The 21,388-nt window shown below is 41.6% G+C and overlaps 1 protein-coding gene across 2 annotated transcripts in view; it reads right to left on the bottom strand.

The window, feature by feature from the left end:
• Nucleotides 1-21,061, bottom strand: part of AHCYL1 (adenosylhomocysteinase like 1) — a 40,724-nt gene extending 19,663 nt beyond the window's left edge. Inside the window, exon 1 of one of the 2 annotated variants that reach the window (XM_059060149.2) lies at nt 20,659-21,061. In XM_059060149.2, the coding sequence (XP_058916132.1) occupies nt 20,659-20,778 (120 nt within the window). In that variant the 5' untranslated portion in view covers nt 20,779-21,061. The remainder of the gene's footprint in view (nt 1-20,658) is intronic. The other variant, XM_059060142.2, reaches the window with a different exon arrangement.
• Between the last annotated feature and the right edge of the window lie 327 nt (nt 21,062-21,388).

The following is a 21,388-nucleotide window of genomic DNA, read 5'->3' as shown; positions in this document are numbered from 1 at the left end:
GCTTATCTCAAGGGAATCAATCTCAGGCCACAGAGTCGAATCCAGAGCCACCTCCAGTCACTTCTTCCATTCCCTGGTGCAGAAACCAGTCTTCTGAGACTCGGCAGGTTTTGGCTGCTCACTGTCCTCCTTCCCTGTCTCAAGTTTCTTAAGTTCTCAGTTTCCCCAGATGGGGCATGAGTTTCTAGAGGGAGGGGGTAGACAATCTAATCACAGCACACATCTCCCTCCCCCACTCCACTGGGCTGTGTCTCAACAGTAACAGGATATAACACACACACACACACACACACACACACACACACACACACACTGCTAGAATCCAATTCCACTGTCAGAAGAAACACTCCTTTCAAAATGGGACTCACTTGATCTTTCCTCAATGTTGGTGGGAGCAAGGGGTGTGGCAAAACCAAGGCCCTCACTGCTGAGTCACTTAAATGGTGAGGAAGGAACATAAAGCTTGAAAAACTCTGCCAAAGAGTGGTTTTACCCTTATCAGCTACTCCCCCTCTCTTCGTATCAGATAGCACACTTCATTGGCTTTCTATTATCTCCTAAAGTGCTCTAGTGAAAATGAGTGATCTAGGCCTCCAACTGCCAACTAGAGGTAAAATTAAGAGGTTTAAAAAGTGGCAACGGGTTTCCCTGGTGGTGCAGTGGTTGAGAGTCGGCCTGCCGATGCAGGGGACACGGGTTTGTACCCCGGTCTGGGAGGATCCCACATGCCGTGGAGCGGCTGGGCCCATGAGCCATGGCCGCTGAGCCTGCGCGTCCAGAGCCTGTGCTCCACAACGGGAGAGGCCACAACAGTGAGAGGCCCCCATACCACAAAAAAAAAAAAAGGCAACAATTAGGAGGAAAGGCTTCCTAATCTTTTGAAAACGACAAATTACAACAGAACATAACGCAACCAGACTATGTTTCAATGCCTATTTAGCTATCTACCTGTCCAATTGCCTGGCCAGTCCCAACTTTCCTCGTCCTCGATCCGTCTACCAATATTATATGAAAACATTCCAGTCATTCTTCTTTTTCTCCTGACACTGAATTATGATTAACTCTAGGGTTGTTTTTTTGTTGTTGTTGCTGTTTTTTGTACAGGTGACTGAAGAAATCTAGGTTCTTAGAACATACCCATGACTTTACTGATACACCAAAGTTCCCCCCACTGCACCCCCCAGCACCAGTTGCACTTTCTATTTATTTTTCCAACTTTATTATGATCATTTTCAACATAAAAAAATTAACATAATATAATGAACATCAGTATACCCTCCACGTAGATTGAAGCTTTCCATTTTCCCTATTAGGTTTCTTTCTCTCTATGTATACATATATACACATGCATACTTTCAAACAGCAAAAAAAAATTTCCAAATATAAAAATTCATAATAAATTCTTCAGAATGCATCTTCTAACAAAGATATTCTTCTACAGAACCACTATAGCATTATAATACTTAAGAACATTAACAACAGTTCTATATCATCAAACACCCAGTCTGTATTCAAATCTACTTAATTTTTCTCAAGTATATCCTTCATAGTTGTAAACCTGACTCTTTCAACCCAGGATGGAATCAAGGTTCACTAAATGCATTTGGTTGTTAGCTTCTTTTAGTCTGTTCATCTAGAAGAGTTCTGCTTCCCACCTGCCCCCATCCCCACCCCACCCCACTGTGATACTGACTTTTCCTCCCAGAGTCCAAGTCAGTTGCCTTACAGAATCTCCCATATTTTGAATTTTTCAGACTGCTTCCTTCCTGTGAACTGGATGTTCAGTTTAGGGGTTTGATTAGAAAGAGGTTAAAATTTGGCAAGAATATTTCATAGTTGGTGTTGTATACTTTACTTCGCAGCGTATCAAGAGGCATATAAAGTCAGGTTGTTCCACTACTGGGGACACTAACCTGAAACCCTTGGTTAAAGTGACGAACATCAGTCTTTGAAAGGAATATGTTCTCCTTTGCAAGTAAAGGTTAATTTGTGGGGTGATCCTTGTCATCCTGTGAATGTCCTGTTCCCTAGTGACTTTACCATCTGTTCATAATCCTTGCCTGAGCCAATTATATTGGGGAAGAGGGGGGTTTATAGAATCATGATTCCTATCATTCTTTCCACATATATTAGGCTGGCATGTAAAGAAAAGCTTTTCTTCTTTCTCTTTCACTCTTTTTTTTTTTTACATGTCATTCATGTTTTATTTATCCAATATGTTACACTCAATTATATGAGTGCACTGAATGCTCCAATTGTCCCAAACTGGGCCAGTGGGAGCCTCCTTTAAGCTGACTCTTCTGTTCTTTTGACATGATCCCATTTAAATGATTCCTTTCTTTCTGACATAAGAAGACATACCAGGCTCATCTTGTTCTTTCTCTGCTTCAGACCTAGAATCAGTCATTTCTCCAGGGAGCCCTGATTTCTTTCAGCGGGGAAAGGTATTTAGAAACTAAAATCTGGATATAATGTCTGCCTATTGCTATGAGAGGTGTCAGTGCTTCTAAGTTCTTTCAGCAGAGAGAGAAATTAATCTTTTTTGTTTTACTCATGAGTTCATATTGATACTTCTATTTCAAATTTAACATTACCATTTTTTAAACTTTTAATTTTCCTATTTGTATCTTTTTTTTATGGTGACAATCTTGGTCTCTAATAGCAATACAATATTTATTTGCTTTAGTCTATACTACACATAAAATAATTTCAAAATTACAAGACTAATATTATTATTAACAATAATCTATGCAGTGAAGTGTCAGTATTTCACTGAAGTTCTTTTTTTCCTTAGAATATATTTCACAAAGAGTATGCATAGTCAAAGTACTTTTTCTGGGTGATTGTGTAATCTTCCTGATATGTAGTTAGGTTCATTTGTTTCTGTCTATATGCAATTTTAAGATTTCCTTTTTCTTCTCTTATTCTTTGACATATAAAACACATCTCAAAAATTTTAAAGGTATACTCAGAGAAGTCTCATTTCCATTCCTATCCCCCCAACTCTGTTTCACTCTCCCGAATTTTCATTAGTTTCCGGTTTAGCCTTCTTATGTTCATTTTTTGAGGTAGGAAAAGCAAATATGTATTTATATTCTTATTTTCCCTCTCTTTCTTACTCAAAAGGTAGCATCTAAAATATTCTGCACCTTTTTTTTTTTTCACTTGGAAATCACTTTGTATTGGTTCAGAGAGTACATACAAGAATCAACAATTCTTGAATGTTGGGAAAGACCAAGCCTGGTTACACATATATACAAACTTTACATGTTTGTAATAAAAAGTCATTAGCCTTAATTTGCAGTCCTCTTTAAAGCCAATTCTGATTTTAAGTGAAGCTCACAAGATGTTAAACTTGCAAACCTTACTGCAAAGTATGCTGGGATATTCTTTAAGATGAAAACCTGTCAACTGCTTACAGATCAGGCAGATCTGTATTCTTCAAAAAAATTGCTATGAGATGAAAAGTTAACACTGAAAGCAAGTAATCAGTGGATAGCTCTAGAAGGAAGATGGAGTCTGGCATTTTGGAAGGTGGCCACATAGACTGAGTAAATGCCATCTGTGTAATTTCTTAGCCTATCAAGTTGGAACAAGATTGGAGATGTTATAAGAACAATTCTTCCTTCCTTGATCTGGAAGTCTGGCTTAAATAAACTTGAAAGCCAATTACATCTTAGAAATTTAAACCCTCTTTACATATTCACTTGAGTGAGTGAATCCCACCTGTGATATGGCAGAAGAAATACAAGTAGCTCCCAATAAGTAGCAGCTGAGTCCACGAGGGTCAGCATTCAGAACCCTAGACTAATACTCAACAAAGGTTAATGAGACATTTTTTTAGTCACCATCCACTGCTTCCCATGAAGTACAGGCTCAAGGGAGGAAAAAAACCATCAAAACTCAATATTAAATAACATTATCTGACTTTAAAGACCTAATGTTAAATACTATGTAATAACAGGTATTGCTTCCAAAGATGAGTGGGTCAATGGGACTCTTCAGAATCCATTCTGTAGTTAGACTGGATATTTTCAAGTTCAAAGGACAAGGTGAAACCACTTTAAAGATCAGCTGCAGCAAGCTTTAGTTTCCACAGCTCTTAAAAACAAAACACAAAATATTAAGCTTCTAATACATGGACAAGAATCTAACAAAGATAATCAGTCACATCAAAAACATGATTGTAGGGCTTCCCTGGTGGCGCAGTGGTTGAGAGTCTGTCTGCCGATGCAGGGGACACGGGTTCATGCCCCGGTCTGGGAAGATCCCACGTGCCGCGGAGTGGCTGGGACCGTGAGCCGTGGCCGCTGAGCCTGCGCGTCCGGAGGCTGTGCTCCGCAACGGGAGAGGCCACAACAGTGAGAGGCCCACATACAGCAAAACAAAAAAACAAAAAAACAAAAAAACAAAAAAAAACAAAAAAACATGATTGTAGGGGCTTCCCTGGTGGCGTAGTGGTTGAGAGTCCGCCTGCCGATGCAGGGAATACAGGTTCGTGCCCCGGTCTGGGAAGATCCCACATGCCATGGAGCAACTAAGCCTGTGCACCACAACTACTAAAGCCCGTGTACCTAGAGCCCGTGCTCAGCAACAAGAGAAGCCACCACAATGAGAAGCACGCACACCAAAACAAAGAGTAGCTCCCATTTGCCACAACTAGAGAAAGCCCACACACAGCAACGAAGACAACACAGCCAAAAATAAATAAATAAAACATAATTGTATTTTTCATTCTAGAGAGGCAGTATTTGCCATCCTTCTTGATGTTCTAACTTAAGGTGTTTATGTTCAATTTTAGGTAAGTCTCAGTATAAAATAATGACCTTAGATAGCCTATAAGAAACAAGCTGGCTGAAAGAAATTGTAGGCTGAAACTTCTTTACAGCTATTGAAAAATAAGAGCTACCTGTTGTTCCAGAATACAGTACAATCCCCCTATTCTCTCTGCCTCCCAGACCTGAAGACAAAAGTCTGGGTTTTCCTGACCTATGACTTTCTTTTTTTAAAATCTTTTTTTATTTTTTAAATTTATTTATGGCTACGTTCAGTCTTTGTTGCTGCGCACAGGCTTTTCTCTAGTTGCGATGAGTGGGGGCTACTCTTCTTTGCGGTGCGCAGGCTTTTCATTGCAGTGGCTTCTCTTGTTGCAGAGCACGGGCTCTAGGCGTGCGGGCTTCAGTAGTTGTGGCACACGGGCTCAGTAGTTGTGGCTCGGGGGCTCTAGAGCACAGGCTCAGTAGTTGTGGCGCACGGGCTTAGTTGCTCCGCAGCATGTGCGATCTTCCCAGACCAGGGCTCGAACCCATGTCCCCTGAATTGGCAGGCGGATTCTTAACCACTGTGCCACCAGGGAAGCCCTGACCTATGACTTTCTGATTAGCCATATTCTAATGAGTAAAGTGGACAGATGAGCAAGGATAAAGGTCTCTTGCTTTTGGCTGTATGGTAAACCAAAAGCCAAAATCAACTCTTGTATAGGAAAAGTTATTCAGCAAATTTTACCAGTAACACTGCTAGAGTATCACTGATCTAAATGTTTTTCAAACGATTTTTGTTTAAATCTTGGCATACAAAGAACAAGTAAAACCACCCGAGAGCACTCAATTAGGACTTTTTACTTAAAACTGATTAGCAGTTTGAAATCCACACTTGCTAGCATGGTGAAAACCAAAGTCCTGAATGCCTAGATTTCTATGACTTTCTAGTTTAAGCACCTGCTTCAACATTAGTGGCTGTGGCTAAGATTTTCTTATAGAGGATTTGTATTTTCAAAACATTCTGGAATCCTTTGACTGCTGGATCTACCCTTCACAGATGACAAAACAGAACAGGGGTGGGAGTTAAGTGACTTGCTCAAGGCAATTTGCTACCAACATTAACAACAAAAACAACAAACCCAATTAAGTAAAAAACAAAGCAAAAACAAAAAACCCCACTACAAAAACAGTACTATTATCCTTCTTTTGTAACAGGCTGGGGGAAACAGCAGCGTTCCCCTTTATTTTCAAGGGGTTAGTTTACAGAACAGTCTACTATTGCACTAAAGCTTTCTGAACTTACAATATCAGTTGAACATGCTGAGCTTTGGAGAGGGAAAAGCTCTCAGTTCCAAAATCCAGACTGGTTTTGGGAGAAGTGAAATGATGCAAAGAAAAGTAGTATTAAGTTGCCAATGAACTGCCATTGAGAGATACTGCTCCTTAGACTTGGAAAGGGTGAAGAGAGAATAGAAGAGCCCAAACACTGTGGAAGCAAAAAGCTCCACTCTGGCATATGCTTCAACTGTCTTTTGGGGATGGATTGGGGAGGAGGAGAATGTACAAGCAATCTAATCCTGACACTTTACTATGGTGAAAGAAATGACCCCAGAGCTTCCCATTGGAATCAAAAGCAATTTAAAAACTCCACCTGGTATGTAAACCAATTCAAATGACTGTGCTAATTTATTTCCCCTAGTTGAACTACCTATAAAGTAGAATTACATATTTATAACTATATAAGCCTAAAATTTTAGACATGAAATTTATTTTTATTTTTTTTAGCTCTATCAAAGCAAGAAAATATCTTACAATGTAGATTTCTCCCAATAGTGAGTATTTACTTCCTTTTAGGAAAATGCCCCTTCTGTTGATATTTTATATTTGGGTTTTAATGTAATTTGGATTGGATATAGAGTTTATCCTTTACCCCTCTACCCTTTTTTTTTTTCTGGCTGCACCTCACGGCATACAGGATCTTAGTTCCCCAACCAGGGATCGAACCCGCACCCCCTGCAGTGGAAGCTCGGAGTCTTAAACACTGGACCACCAGAGAAATCCCTACTGCTCATATTTTAAATAATTTCTGATTTCTTTTAAATGAGAAATATCTGATCTTTTAAAAAATATATAAGTAGGACAATTAAATGTAATGTATTTAGTACCTTTCATGTAAGGAGGAAAAGTTCGTGTGAAAGATTTAATATTTAAATTTTAGATACTCTTAAACCTTCCAATCCTTAGTGTCTCTAGTCTTTCAGAGCCTCTTAAAAAAATATAGTAAGTCCCCTTCATACAAACCTTCAAGTTGCCAACTTTCAAAGATGTGAACGTGTTTGCTTGTCCAATCACGCAAGTTAGTTCACGTGTCTGGCATATGTTGTGTATCCCCTACCAGTGGTTGTGCTTTTGTGTACTTTACTGTATAGTACTGTATAAAGTACAGTAGTACAGTATCTTTATTTCAAGCCCTGGATGTCCAGAAGCAAGTGTAAAAGTAGCAGTGATGTATCTGGTACTGCTAAGAAGAGCCAAGCAATAACGATGGAAACAAAAGTGAAAATAATTGAGAGAGTGGAGCGACAAGAGGAAGAAGTAACTGAAGAACCAAAGAGATTCACAACCCAGGAAATGGCAAGGGAACTTTATTTGACGAGGCACTGTTAGTTTTTGAGGCACAGGACCCGATCATAAAATGGTACACAAAGGTTGCAGCAGCCTTCAGAATGTTCAGAATGCAATCCAGTGCTACCGTGTTACCTATGATGAGAAAAAAAAGAGCTACTACCCAGACATCACCGGATTGTTTTTTCAAGACGGTAGACAGAACTGTATCCAGCAAGGAACCAGGACCTGTGCCAGCAACTGTCAGGTGTGAGTGAAATTGCAGCTTGCCCTCCGTCTCCTGTTGCTGATGATTGGTCAGCTCTACCATATCTCCCACCACCTGTCCCTCCTGCAGTCAGTAACTCTTCTTGCCTGTTCACTCAGTGCCAGTCCCTGGATGCCAGCTGCTGTACTGTACTTTTCAAGGTACTGTACTGTAAGATTAAAAATGCTCTCTTAAAAAAAACTCCATCTGTACTTACTTATACACAGAGGCTTTCAATTTGGTATGGTTAAAACTGACCAACGATTTTTTTTCTGGTTATCTTGGAAACCTGCTGGTTATTTTCATAAGATATGACGATGCTTTAAAACATGCAGCAAAGAATATATTTTAAATGTGCTTTTTATCAGCGTTTATTTATCCTGTACAAAATAGTGATGGGGGTACTTTTCTTTCACACACTAACACTTAGTATAATTAGAGAACATGCCCTTAAATTGAGAACATTCTACTAGGTTCTTTTCTCAACTGTGGTGTACCGCTCAAACACTACCCACTTCAAGTCACTTGCACTCTATAACATGTCTGAAAGATCTAGTGAGGTTGGATTTTCCCAATTCAAAATGGGCTATAAGTAAATTTGGGAACCTCCGAGTAAAATTTTTAGATAAAGACACATTTTGCCACTGATGCTTTCCCACTTTCTGGTACCACTTCTCTAACTGACTCTGCTACAACTAAAAAAAAAAGTTCTTGTAAGGTTATTAATTTTATTGACATATTCTGGACTTAACTGACATAATATGTGATTACTGAATCCTGGTTTCATATCCATTGTAGACAATATATAAAGTACTCATTTAATGAACAAAGAAACAAATCTTGGCTATATGTTTTTAAGAATAGAATTTCCCGAAAAACTCAATAGTAGGTTTTAACTATACAGCTTCATAAGCTGAACAGAACCTCAAAGTAAATCTAAACAGACCCAGGAAGTGAGGTCTGAAATTCCTTTGATCATTTTAAAGGGCTTCTTTAAAAATAGAAAATAAAGATAATTGGAGGTATGATTATAGTAGTAGATTGATTGATTATAGTAGTAGATGATTATATAGTAGATTATATTCTACTAGATTGACTTTAATGCATCATTGAGCAAACAATGAGATGTCTTTTACATTAAATAGCAGGTTGTAAGGTTTCACAGCAAAATAGTTTTTCCATATGCTGGAGAGAAGTTACAACTGGAACCATCTAGGGCCTCCTCCTCCTCTCGGGAGGACTGTGAGCACTGTTCTCTAATGGGCTCTGAATTTATAGAAGTTTGGCCTGGAAGGCCTTGAATACAGCACTTTTTCAGCAACCCCTCAATGTGGGTCTGGAAAGTTAGACTTAGGCAGAGAAAGAAGAATATTCCTGTAAAGATCACCTTAAGAGGTCTTGGCCTGTGGTTATACTAAAGGCCAGATTTCAGGGAGGTAAAGGTAGAACTGGCATAGAACTCTGCAAGCTCGTTGTGTTCCAATCTCTAAATGTGGCTGTGTCTTTTCTACATAATTCTCTCTCCTGTTGCCCCAAATGAAATTTCATTCATATTTCTGTAGTACATGTTACACACTGTGCTAACTCTGAGGAATGGTTCTGCCATTCATTCAAGTCAAACACCATCTTTTCTAGGGACAGAGACATACTAATATTGGTATAAATAAAGCAAAGCCTTATCTGCCCTCCCCTTTTTACCCTAACGTCTATTTGATAATAAAGCAATAGTGACAGACCCCTTCAGGACTAAAAAGGAATCTTTTGTCTGGGTCTCAGATCTATTCACTTTGGCTTAAGGAGGAAACTGCTCTCCTCGCTACCTGGCTTACCAGCTGAGTTAATTGTCTTTCTGAGCTCTGCCCGTTTTTTCCTATCATCTTTCTCTGATCTTTACTCTTTGGCTATTTCCTCAGTCCCTCAATCAACTCCTTCTGTGATTTTCTATGTTTTGAAGCCAGAATTTCACTAAAAAGTCCTCTCATGATCTTTATATTTTACTATCTTAATCCAGGAATTCACAATATAAATTATCATGTTAAGGAAATTCTCATATTCTGACCTGATTTTTAATCTATTGAGTCCAAGAAGCTCAGCCAACCAGAAACTAGAGATGGGGACAGAGAGTCAAAATCATTCTTGACATTTCCAAAAGAACACAGACCAAAGAAATGCTATTGGTTTAGTAGAGGTCTAGCCATTCCTTATACTTTTTCTAGAGACACCCTTGAGTTCTTGGCAAACTGTCTTGGCTATACAGATGGAGAAACCACAGTCCAGTCCTGCTAGGAGACAAAATGCCCATATACCCAAACTCATGACCTTGCTTTATCCCAATCACGACATTAATCAATTCTAGGCAAGCAAGCTGTCTAGCTTTTTAGCCTGGGATCCATGGATGGGCTTCAGGTTGCCAACTCCCCCTTATATGCAAATTGTTACATATATGTAATTTTTCTGGAAGATAAGCACAGCTCTGATAGGGCTCTAAACTCCAAACAGTTGGGACCACTACACCAGACTCACATGACCCAAATAATAACCTCATAAGAATGTAAATACCACAGGATAGATATGGACATTTGTCTTGTTCACTGATGTATCCTAAGCAGCCAGCACAGGTCCAGGGACACAGTAGATGCTCAAACTTGAGTTGACAGGGATGCATGATTTCTGGTTATGGCTTACTCTGTATACCTTGGAAAAGAAGAGTTAAGTATAGGCTATTTTCAGGACCTTTTATGGGGCACAAGATTTCCCTCATGGCCAAAGTCAACCGAGATAGGTGGTGGCTGCATTACCATCCAAATAGCAGATTTCACAACAATTTTGGCTAGCCTTCCTACATAATCTAAAAGAGTGGTTCTAAATCTGGGATCTCTCAAGTTTAGCTGAGAAAGCTCTTCCAAAATGCACATACCATCCCATTTTCCACCTACCCCTTACTCTCAACCCCTCCCCATTCTGATTAAGTAAGTCTAGGTTAGGGCCACGGTTACGAATATTTTGAAAAAGCTCCCTAGGTGACTTCCTAGCTAGCTCCCTAGCTTTTATTCCTTCCCATTCCATGAGGAGGACTGATCTGAGACAATCTAAACAGGATCTGAAAAAGCAAACACAAGCACATGGAGTTTACCAGGCTCTTGATAAAGTGACTCAAGGAACACGGGGAACAAATGAGTTAGACAGTCTTGTACAGAAATAAAACAAATAAGGCCAAGGAAGTAGAAAATCTGCTTTTAATACCAACTCCATCTGTCAGCTACAGACAATCATTCAGATGGATCCACAAGGGTTTAGGAGAGCATGACAAAGAGCCTGTCATGTCAGCAAGAGAGAGAAGGAAGAGAGGAAGAGAGACTGTATTTTTACAATGGGTTGGTCCAAATTCAGTAAAAATTGGCAAGGTGCTCTCATTCCAAACATGCCCAGTGCTTAGCTAATCCCCTCCCTGTGAAGTCAGAAAAGAATGTGCAGAATTCTGAACCCTCTACTCCCCAAATAGGAGAGGTTCCTTCTCCTGAATGCAAGGGTTGAAACTAATCCCATCAACTCTCCACTCCAAATTACAAACTAGAGAAATGAGGTGCCTCTCAACATAGGTGCTCTCCTTTTTAAATTTATTTTTATTTTTGAATTTTATTTTTTATACAGCAGGGTTCTTATTATCTATTTTATACATATTAGTGTATATATGTCAATCCTAACATCCCCATTCATCCCCCCTACCCCCCCCGGTGCTCTCCTTCTTAACCTTTCTGATTTGTAAACATTCTTTACTCCACCAAATTAAAAACCAAGCATTTTCCAACCTCAATTAATTCTCAACTGGCAAATAAGAACAGAAACCACCACCAGAGTAATGTTTCCCTCTGGGAAGTCCCGGGGAAGGGGTGCCATAGGGTCAGTCCATCCAGTATGCATTTTCCTTGGACTTACACTTAGAACACCATGTTCCCAAACAGCTTAGTCTCTTCTCTGTTACAAACCTGAAGTAAACAGATTCTACAGCAGCTACAAGCCTGTTACCAAGGCCACTGTATTGATCAGTATAATTAACATTCACAATTCATCTAGTCCAGCATGACAAGCCAGCTGGGCTATTCTCTATAAGAGCTGAACACTGGGAATCTTCATGTCTTGCCTGCAAAGAAGTCTGGTGCTCTGGACACTAAAAACTCAAGTACTGAATTAGAGGCTGGATGCCACCTGGCCACTCACAGGAAACTGAATTAGTTACCGGAACAACTGAACACATTTGCCATTTCTACAAAGCATAGACTTCTACTTCCAAAGCAGCAAAATTCTGGAAGTCCCCCATTCCTTTGAATCCTAACTAGGTTACATACTGTGGGGAAACAACCTACACAGAATTCTCAGTGCCAACCAGAGCCCAAGCTCCTGATTAGGGCAAGCACTGGCCCAGTTCCCTGAAGACTGTGACTCTGAAGAAGGTGTGTTTCAAAGACAAGGGCACATATAGCTTTTGAGCACTGAGCTCAGCCTTTGGTGCAGAAGAGGCAGCCAGGGTTGCAGAATGAGAAGAATCAGAAGTTTGCTCAGCACTGCCAGGCAGAGCTGTTGTTTATTACTTTTAGGATTCCAACACAGATTCCAAAATGAAACTGTTCAACTCATCACTTGCCCCCAAATCTCAAACACCCTAAGAGTAAGCTTCAGTCAAGAGTAAACCAGAATACCAGTCTCAACTGTGGGCAGTGTCCCTAATGCTAAGGGTTTATAACTTGGTGGGAAATTCAAATTAGCTTTCCCATTATGTCATAAGGACACCTCTAAGCTTCTGGCCTACTGCCTTGTGGTTCTAATGTTACTGGGCTAAGATTCTCAAATCTTAGCCCAAAGATTCTCTTACCTATTTCTGGCATTATAAAGGGATCTACTAAGCTGTTAGAAATTCTCATCAATTTCTCACCTGCAGTTCTTGGTACTCCGTTATCACTCACGTGGGAGGGGGTCTAAGTTAGAAAAACAACGCTGGCCAGCTGAAGGGGAAAGTGAGCCAAAGCCACCAAGTGAGTCCAACTCACTTCCTCCTAGGGACAAGCATCTCAAAATACTTTACTCAGTAAACAATTATTGTCAGTATTATGTACCAGGCCCTACATACTATACATATGTATGGGATATGGTCCTTGACCTTAATACTGTTGGTCTAGAGAAATAAAATGAAAAGTAAGATTCAGATATCACTGTCAGTCTTGAAAACAGTCTGAGAAGTACTACATTGAAATCAAACCTATTTTTGAGAGACACAGAGGAGCAAATTATTTTGTTTAGTTTTGATACTCAGTCTAGTGAGTCCCCTATTCTAAACACTGCTATGGAATCAACTCTGGAGATTTAGGGGTACCAACAGTTCCTATGAGAGCAATGGGGCTGAGATAGTACAAAAACTCCCCAAAGTTGCTGAAACGCTGGTTTCAGTGTGCATAAGTTCCTCAGTTGAACCCTCAAGGCATTGATAATGTGTCTCTTGGGAAGTTGAGGAGCATCCCAAAGAGGGGGGTGAAAAGAACACCAACAACCTCAGCTTTGTTCCAAGGACAAGCTGCAAGCTGGAAAGTTAATCTCAGCTGTTTCTTGATCTGTAAGGGAGAGAGATACTATGGCTTAGAGGCCTGGCCTTCTAAATCAGGGCTTTTAAAGCCAGGATCCAGAGATGAGTTTCAGGTAGTCCCATAAATCTTCTGAAAGTATAAGATTTTGTGCTCCTGAATTTTGCCGAGGAAAGAACAGTGATTTTTATAAGATTTTTAAAAAGGGATCTGTGACCCAAAAGATTAGGAACCACTGTTCTGGAGTCTCTAATCCAGTGACTATCTCAGGAGCATTCCCTCAAACTGGCAAAAGAGAAACGTATTTATCTACCTTTCACACAGATTTGTCTACTTATTGACCTCCCTTCTGAAGTTAGCAACAGAGACGGGACGGGGTGGGGGGGTGCACTTTGAGAATTCAAAGCGAATAGCTCTTTTCTACATCTCCAAAATAAAGCTAACTGTCATGAGAGCCCAAAAGCCTTTGAGTAAGGATACAATGTGGGGGTGGTCAAAGAGGGCAGAGCAGAATCTGTCCTATTGACTTTCCTGACAGGTCTCCTTTTTGATTTCAGGATCCTAAAACCATAATTGGAATAGGTCATAGCCCAGAACCTTTGACCTGCAGTCAAGCAAGTCCTGGGGTAAAGGGAAAAAGTAATTCCCATTATAATACCCATGGAAATCTGTCCTTCAAAGGTTCACCTTAATACATTAATAAGTACTAGAAGAGTAGGAGCCATTTACTAAAAACAGAACTTCCAAACTCCTGACATTGCTCAAAACACAGTTGTATGAACAGCTTCATTCAGGAGGCCAAAATGAACGGAACATGGTTACACTCATCTGCTCCAGGCCTTCAGCCCCTTCATTCTGCTACTCACCAGTTCACCATTCAGCTCACAGAGCTGCACACACTGCAGATCAGCACATTAGCATTTTCCTTGGCACCTTGAGCACATAGGCGCAATGGGATTCCACTGATGCCATTGCACACACACAGGCTCAGGAAAGGAGAGAAAAATACATAAACAACAGGCCTTGCTCTAGCTGGGCAGTTCTTCAGATTGTAAAGAACTAAACCTGAGGCAGGTCCAAGATGAACAGCATGGAACAGTGAGCAGTCCCAAACCCCTCCCGCTTAAGCCTCACTGCTAGCACACAACTAAGTACAGGGTGTCCAATTTAAAAGAACTGAACTGGTTTGGGCTGGTAAAGGAGAACACTTTAAGCCCATTAAGCCCTAGAAGTTAAGTACAGAGGCACATTAGCTGAGGCATTGGGGCTTTCAAGACAAGAAAGCAGGAACATGCTTTGCCGTCCTAGATTTGTGGTTCTGTGAAAGTGCTTTCCCAGTCTCTCCCCAGCATTCCAAATAATACCTTTCATCAGTAGTTCATTACACTGTTTTATTCTGTGTCCTGTTTGGGTAGTAAATGATTAAGCCCCACTGTACATTGCTAAGCAGTACCAATCATTATATACATTCTGAGATTAAGGCACCTGACTGAATCCTTTAGAAAAACTGAACAGAGATAGGAACAAAAATGAACCCAGTATGAGTGTTAACAAAGGCAAAGGGTGCTCCACCCTAGATCTGTAACTGCTATGGAGCAAAGGCCACACACTTCTGCAAGTGAAAATCAGTTACAGGTAATTAATAGCAGGCTGTTTAGAGCAGAGAGAAACAGTACCTGAGTGGGTGTGAGGGAGTTGGAGTACACAGGCCTGGGATCTGAAGGTGACTATATACAAGCATAAGGTCACAGCTCAGATGAGCCTTTGGAATTGTTTCATGTGATTCAAAGATTCTAGTTTGGAAAGACTCCCAAACTATTGCAGGTTGAGGAAATAAACTCCTGGACTCAGGCCAATGTCTGACAAACGCCCACATTATGGGGAATGAGGTGGGGGAGTGGTTAGGTAGAACATATCTCATTTCCATCACAAGCTCTAAACTCTCCCACTGTCTATGTACTTCCTGGAAATCATCAAATAGTCTAGTGTTCAACAGGAGTAAGCTCTACATAAAATAACATTTTTGTCAGGGAAATTTCCTGTTGAAAAGATATTCCAATAGAAACATCTTTGTTTTGGCTCTTTGAGAATATTTTGAAATTCCATATAAAGCAGGGTACTTTTCAGAATGTAAGAAGGCACTCATTGACTAGCATGCTGGGATAACAGGCATAAACCTGAATTGTACCAGGTAAACCAGGACATATGGTCACTCTAGTTATAAAGGAATAAGTACACTAATTAGTATTTACTAAATGATAGTCTCTTCAACGATCTTGTAGGACTATCATTATTCCTCATTTCACAGGTAAAATAATGGAGGCTCAAACAGGTTAAGTCACCCAGCTTGTCCAAAGGTCACACAACTTTGAGATGGTAGAAGCTGAAGGTAAACCTCACTCCAAAAATCAAGTGCTTAACTTACATCATACTCCTCCTCCTACTCCTCACAGTTTTAAGAATAAAAAGGGGGAAGTTAAAGAGGTCTCAAGTAACAGCCAAACAACAGTGGGATAGCAAGAGAACTACCTGAATGAGTCAAAGGGAAATTCAGAATCAGAATAGAATTCACAATTCAATGTGAATTTTTAACTACTTACCATATGCAAGGCACTGATAGTGCTGACAAGAGTTGGAAGGAAAATTTGTGGTAAGAATCTGTCTTTAACTTTGGATTCTCGGATTTCAGGAAAAAACTCTGGTCTATGCCAATATACTGTTCTTCATACATAAGGGGGATGCCTCTGAGCCACCTCAATGTGATGTATTCTGAATTATTATACCCAGTATAAGGTTGGCCCTTCTTTATAAAATTTTAATATTCAAATTTCCAAACTTGAGAAACAGATAGGTATAAATGATACTCCTTTATTGGCCAGTTCCTTTAAATAACAGCCCCAAGAGAGCATTAAGGTGCTTATTTACAGATTATAACTACTTGAGGTGACAGAGTAAACTTTTAGGAGTCACAGGCAACTAAAGATCTACATGATTCTATGTATCAAAATATGTTGTTGTTGTTGTTTTTTTTTTTGGTGGTATGCGAGTCTCTCACTGCTGTGGCCTCTCCCGATGCGGAGCACAGGCTCTGGACGCACAGGCTCAGCGGCCATGGCTCACGGGCCCAGCCGCTCCGCGGCATGTGGGATCTTCCCAGACCGGGGCACGAACCCATGTCCCCTGCATCGGCAGGCAGACTCTCAACCACTGCGCCACCAGGGAAGCCCTCAAAATATCTTTTATAAACAACTTTATAAGAATATTATACTGGGTAACACACACTGGATCCAAATGACACCCTCCTGATGAAACAAAAGGTACACATTTATAATCTTGCCAGCAAGGTATCTAGACAATGAACAGATTTCTGTTACAAGTTAAAAATCTAAAGGAATTTACAACAAAGTAATATGGAAACTGTGCCTAACGAACTAAACAGAATCAAATAAGAAAAAGAGAGGTAATTAATATCTGGGGAGAAAGCTAAAAGAGATAGGATCTTCTTACACCTCTGACTCCTGTTCAAAGACTGGCACTAAAACAGTAGTCATTCTAAAGAGAAGTAAGAGATACTAATGATGTGGAGAAGATAGGAAATGTCAACCTATCAAATCACTTCTCAGTGAATCTAAGAAGTACAGGTGTAAATTCTATAAAACTGCACCAAGAATTAGCCATAACATAATACTGATAAGAAGAGGATCATCCTAAACATCTAAGCATTACCACTGGGTCTCTACCTGGTATGCTTCCGAAGTCTCAGCCGACCCTTCTGATGAATTAGTGCTATATATGCTTTATTCAAATATATCCTACAAAGAATATCCTACAAACAAAATTGTTCTGTTGTGTTTCCTCCTTTCCCCTACTGTGCTGGTGGTGAAGGTCTGACTGTATAGATCCTAGGTCAAATGCCTAACGTATCACTCTAGAAAGTCACCCCAAATGTTCAAAAGTACAGATGCTCTGATAGACCTTCCAGAGAAACACGTCTATCTTACGAGGTTTCATCAACAAGCTTGGGTTTACTCTATGAAAAAAAAAAAAACTTGACACAATGTCAATTTCCAAAGGCCCAAGGACAAATATCACAGCTGTAACACAAAGTAGCAGAAAAAGAGGGATAAATAGCCAGTTATGATGGGGAACTAGCTGACTTGTTTGGTTTGACTTATAACTGCCAACATTAAACAAGGATTCTCTTCAGTTGTGGTACAACGTACACAGCCCTTACAACTCAAGAACTCCTTTTCTCTCCCAAATTTTCCTGGCAATTCCATCTGAAAGCACCAGTGACAGTCATGAACAAGCCTTAACACAAGAATCACTACAGCTATTAATACTGTCCTGTGAAAATTTCCTTTAGAACTTACTATCAGCAGAAGTTGTCTCTCTGAGGAATTGATGTGCATTATTTCCCATGTCTGCTAATGAGACTATAATTCTGATTCCTTTTATCCTCTGGCTCCTAGGAAGCTTAGAGTTGCATGTGATGATCAGCCTCGTCCACTGTCTTAGCCCTCAGGGTTAACAATGTTTTTTTCCTTTTTTTCTATAGTTTGGACTTCCCATATATATGTGTCCTGTGTTATAAGCCATCTCAAATGCTCACTGAAGACAGGGAGTGTAAGTATGCTAATGGCTTCTTTTTAAAAACCACTTTTGCTATCTTAGCTCCCAACACACACCTATCTGCTCTTGTTCCAAACAAAAAGCACTTATTTGGCAGATGAGGAACCTGAGGCACAGAAGCTCACTTGCTCAAGGTGGTACCCATTTAGTTGGCTTTTTGACACTCTGATCAAGCTCTGAATCAAACCAAAACAAGTCCTATTATCTACACAGTACTGTAGTACTGTGGTAGATCCTGGGGCATACAAAAATGAGTAAGTTGTGATTATAGTTGAAGAATATTGCTATCTATGCTCTTAATTGAACGACATCTAGTCTATCCTAAAGTGAATAAAACTTCACTAGTTACAATGGAATCTGATCTGACTGAAGACCATCAAGGTCACCCTGAAGTAACATATAGCCTCTGCCTGGCACCAGAAATGTCCTCATTTCCTGAGGGGCCTCAGGGCTTGGAATGATCCAAGGATTACTTGGTCTAGAGCCACGCTGGAATCCTCACAGGCAAAGGACAGCACTATTTGAAGAGGCCTTTTCCCACACCATTCAATACATGCCAAGATAAAATTTTTTCCTCTTACTTTGCTCATGCTTTCTCACATTATCAACATATGGCAGAGGTACAAAAGTGACTTAAGTCATTATGTCTGATTCAGCTGAAGTTATGAAAAAACAGATTACTTAGGACTTGCAATGTGACCTTGACTAGTCCTCGATCAACTCATTAACTAGATAAATGCTTTCATCATCACTAGGGGAAGGGTAATTAGTCATCATAAAGCACTTTGATACAAAGTGCTGTGTAAATACTAAACAACAAAGCTCAGAAAGAGCAAGATTAATAAGAAACACAGGGGAACATTTACCAGCAAACGGAAACTTACAACAGGGTCTTCCCACATTCCTGGCAGAGACCACTCCTTTCAGCTAATGGAATATGAGTCTCTAAAATCGTTAGCACTTGGCCTGACAATAGTTCACATTCGCAACATTTCTCCTTGGAAGAAAAGAAGAAAATTTATTCCTGGTAGGCAGCCATAAAGACATCTCAATTACTAGTTAGCCAGATGGACAATTACTATTTGAGTACCTACTATATGCTAGGTACAGAGGTAGGCACGACGGATACAATGGTGAACACAAGTCTCTGCCTTTATGGAGTCTACAATCTACAATACAAACTTTGTCTTATTAATAGTGGCACCTGCAGAAACAAAGCCTTACTAAAATAAAGGCCAGTAAGAAAAAAAGATGCCTAATCCCTGAAGAACTAGACAAACAATAGGCTAATGGGGAGAGGAAGAGTTCAGGGAATTAGGTTACCAGGGATTTCCCATTCTTTCCCCTAACTCATCAAGGTACTATCCATATTCCATTAGCTTATAAAGACTGTGACTTTGTCTCCACATAGTGCAGATTACAAAGGTTTACTGCTCCAACAAAGCAGTCAGCTGAACTGAGAGGACTAAAAATAAGGTCAGTCAGATTTCTTAGAATCAAGGGATCTTCTACGAAGTTTTTTAGGCATTCTATTGGTAAGATCTAAATTTTGTGGGAAGACAGAGCTAAAGCACACAATGGTGACCTGTCTTTTCAACCCTGCATTTGATTTCTGGACTGGTAGGTTAATTCCCTTAAAAGAAAAAAAAAAATCATCTCTCCCACTTATGACAGCTTACCTAGTTCAGCCTGAAGGACTGTAACTATTCCTGCAAACCTTGCTTTGTGCAGCTTATACAAGCAGTGCATCCCATCAAACACTGCAGGAAGAGATAGCCTTGAAACTCTCTGTCTTTATATAGGAGGGAAATATTTATCCAGGTTCTTAACTGGTTTCAGAAAGGTCACCTCTCTGCAAAGGTTCTCTGGTCTACTGTTAACTGGGTACCAGTTATGTAGAAAATCAAGATGTGTTTGGCAGCAAATGCTCAGAGAGCACTAGGGATCCCAATTCCACCACTCAGAGAGTTGGTTAGATTAAAACCTCCAAAGGCTGCCATTTAATCTTCCACAATAAGAATTAGAAGGATGTCCTTTGAGCTCAACCCACAGCACAACAGACTAAACTTGTTCTGCCTCAATAAGTGCAGTAAAGAATGAGCAATCGTTCCTTCCCACCCACCCTTCCAACCCACCCAAGCTCCTTTCTCAAGGGATGCCTAAGTGATCTATTCACATGACTCTACGATCAACCTGTATCCATGACAGTATCTGCTGTCACCAACCTCGAAAGGTTAATTTCTTAAATATGTCGAAACTAGACGACCACAGAAGATGAAAATCACAGTTTTCTTTTCAATTTCATGCTGCCCTCATCGTTTTCACCTGCATAAAAGAGCTAGCTCCACGCATTTTTTTCATCTTGCCTCCAAGATCGCACGCAGTTGTTGGATAAGCCGGCCACTGCTCCCAAAGAAGCACTATCAGATTTTCACACTCACCTGAGAGATTTCCCGTACACCCTCATCCCGAGCCTGGTCACTGGGGTCACTTCGTTCACCCCCTCCCACTCCTGTCTTCGAGGCCCTTCATCCAGGAAAAGTCAGCCGCAAATTTAAGGCCCGGCCCTGCCGGGTTTCGAAAAGATCCCGGAGAACTTGGGCCGAGGGACAAAGGAAAGTGAGGTCAGGGTCTGCCTTTCCAGCTCGGGATAGGCCTGGGGCCGCTCACCCCCCAACCCTCACACCACCTCCGTCGTCCCGGGTCCCTCAAACCTCGCCCCTGAAGTCCCGAACTAGCTGGACCCAGGCCCGGGGCTCGCTCGCGCCCCTTCCGCGAGGTCCCGGCCCAGACCCCCGCCGCCACCCAGAGCCCCCCGCACCTTCTTGGGCGCCTTGGTGACGGTGGCCATGAAGGAGTACTTCTCGGCGTCCTCAATCTCCTTGGCCTGCTTCAGCTCCTCCCCGACACCGGGCAGCGGCATCGCGTCAGGCATCGACATCCCCCGGCCGGCCCGGCCCGCGGCTGACCCGCCGCCCCCGCCTCTTTCCCTTACGGGCGCCCGCCCGCCTACCCGCGCGGCACCCTCCGACACGCGCTCGCCCACCCTCCTGACGGGGCCCCGCGCCGAGCCGCGTCCAGTGCTGAGGTGCTGGGGCCGGCGCCTCGTCCGCGCGGCGGTCCAAGACAGCCAGACAGCGACAGCAGCGACAGGAGACCACAAGCAAGCAACGCGGAGCTCCGACCGGCCCGCGCCACCACCTCCGCCGCACGCAAACACGCACGCAAAGTAAGGGTAGAGGGCGGTGACGCCACGTCGAGTACTGGCAGCTCCCGGCTGGCAGGGGAGAGGCGGGGAGAAACGGCGCTCTGTCATGACGTCACCACTCTGGACTGGGCCGCCGAAGCCACCCCTTTTTCCTAGCGCGCTCGGGAAGATGCTCCATGGGTGAGCCGGGCCCTTTGTACCGCCAGGTGGCGCCATTAGCCTTGTGAGCGGCGCGTGGTTCCTGCAAGGTTGCCGCGGAAGTGGAGGGCCTTTGGACTGCGGGGTTCCAGGAACGGGCTCAGAAGGGCGTAGGGATGCTTGTGAGCAGACCAAAGCCCCACAC

This window comes from Kogia breviceps, chromosome 1 (genome assembly GCF_026419965.1).
Source record: "Kogia breviceps isolate mKogBre1 chromosome 1, mKogBre1 haplotype 1, whole genome shotgun sequence".
In the NCBI taxonomy this organism is placed as follows: domain Eukaryota; kingdom Metazoa; phylum Chordata; class Mammalia; order Artiodactyla; family Physeteridae; genus Kogia; species Kogia breviceps.
Note: the sequence above shows the minus strand (reverse complement) of the source record. Positions and strands in the feature narration are given on the sequence as shown.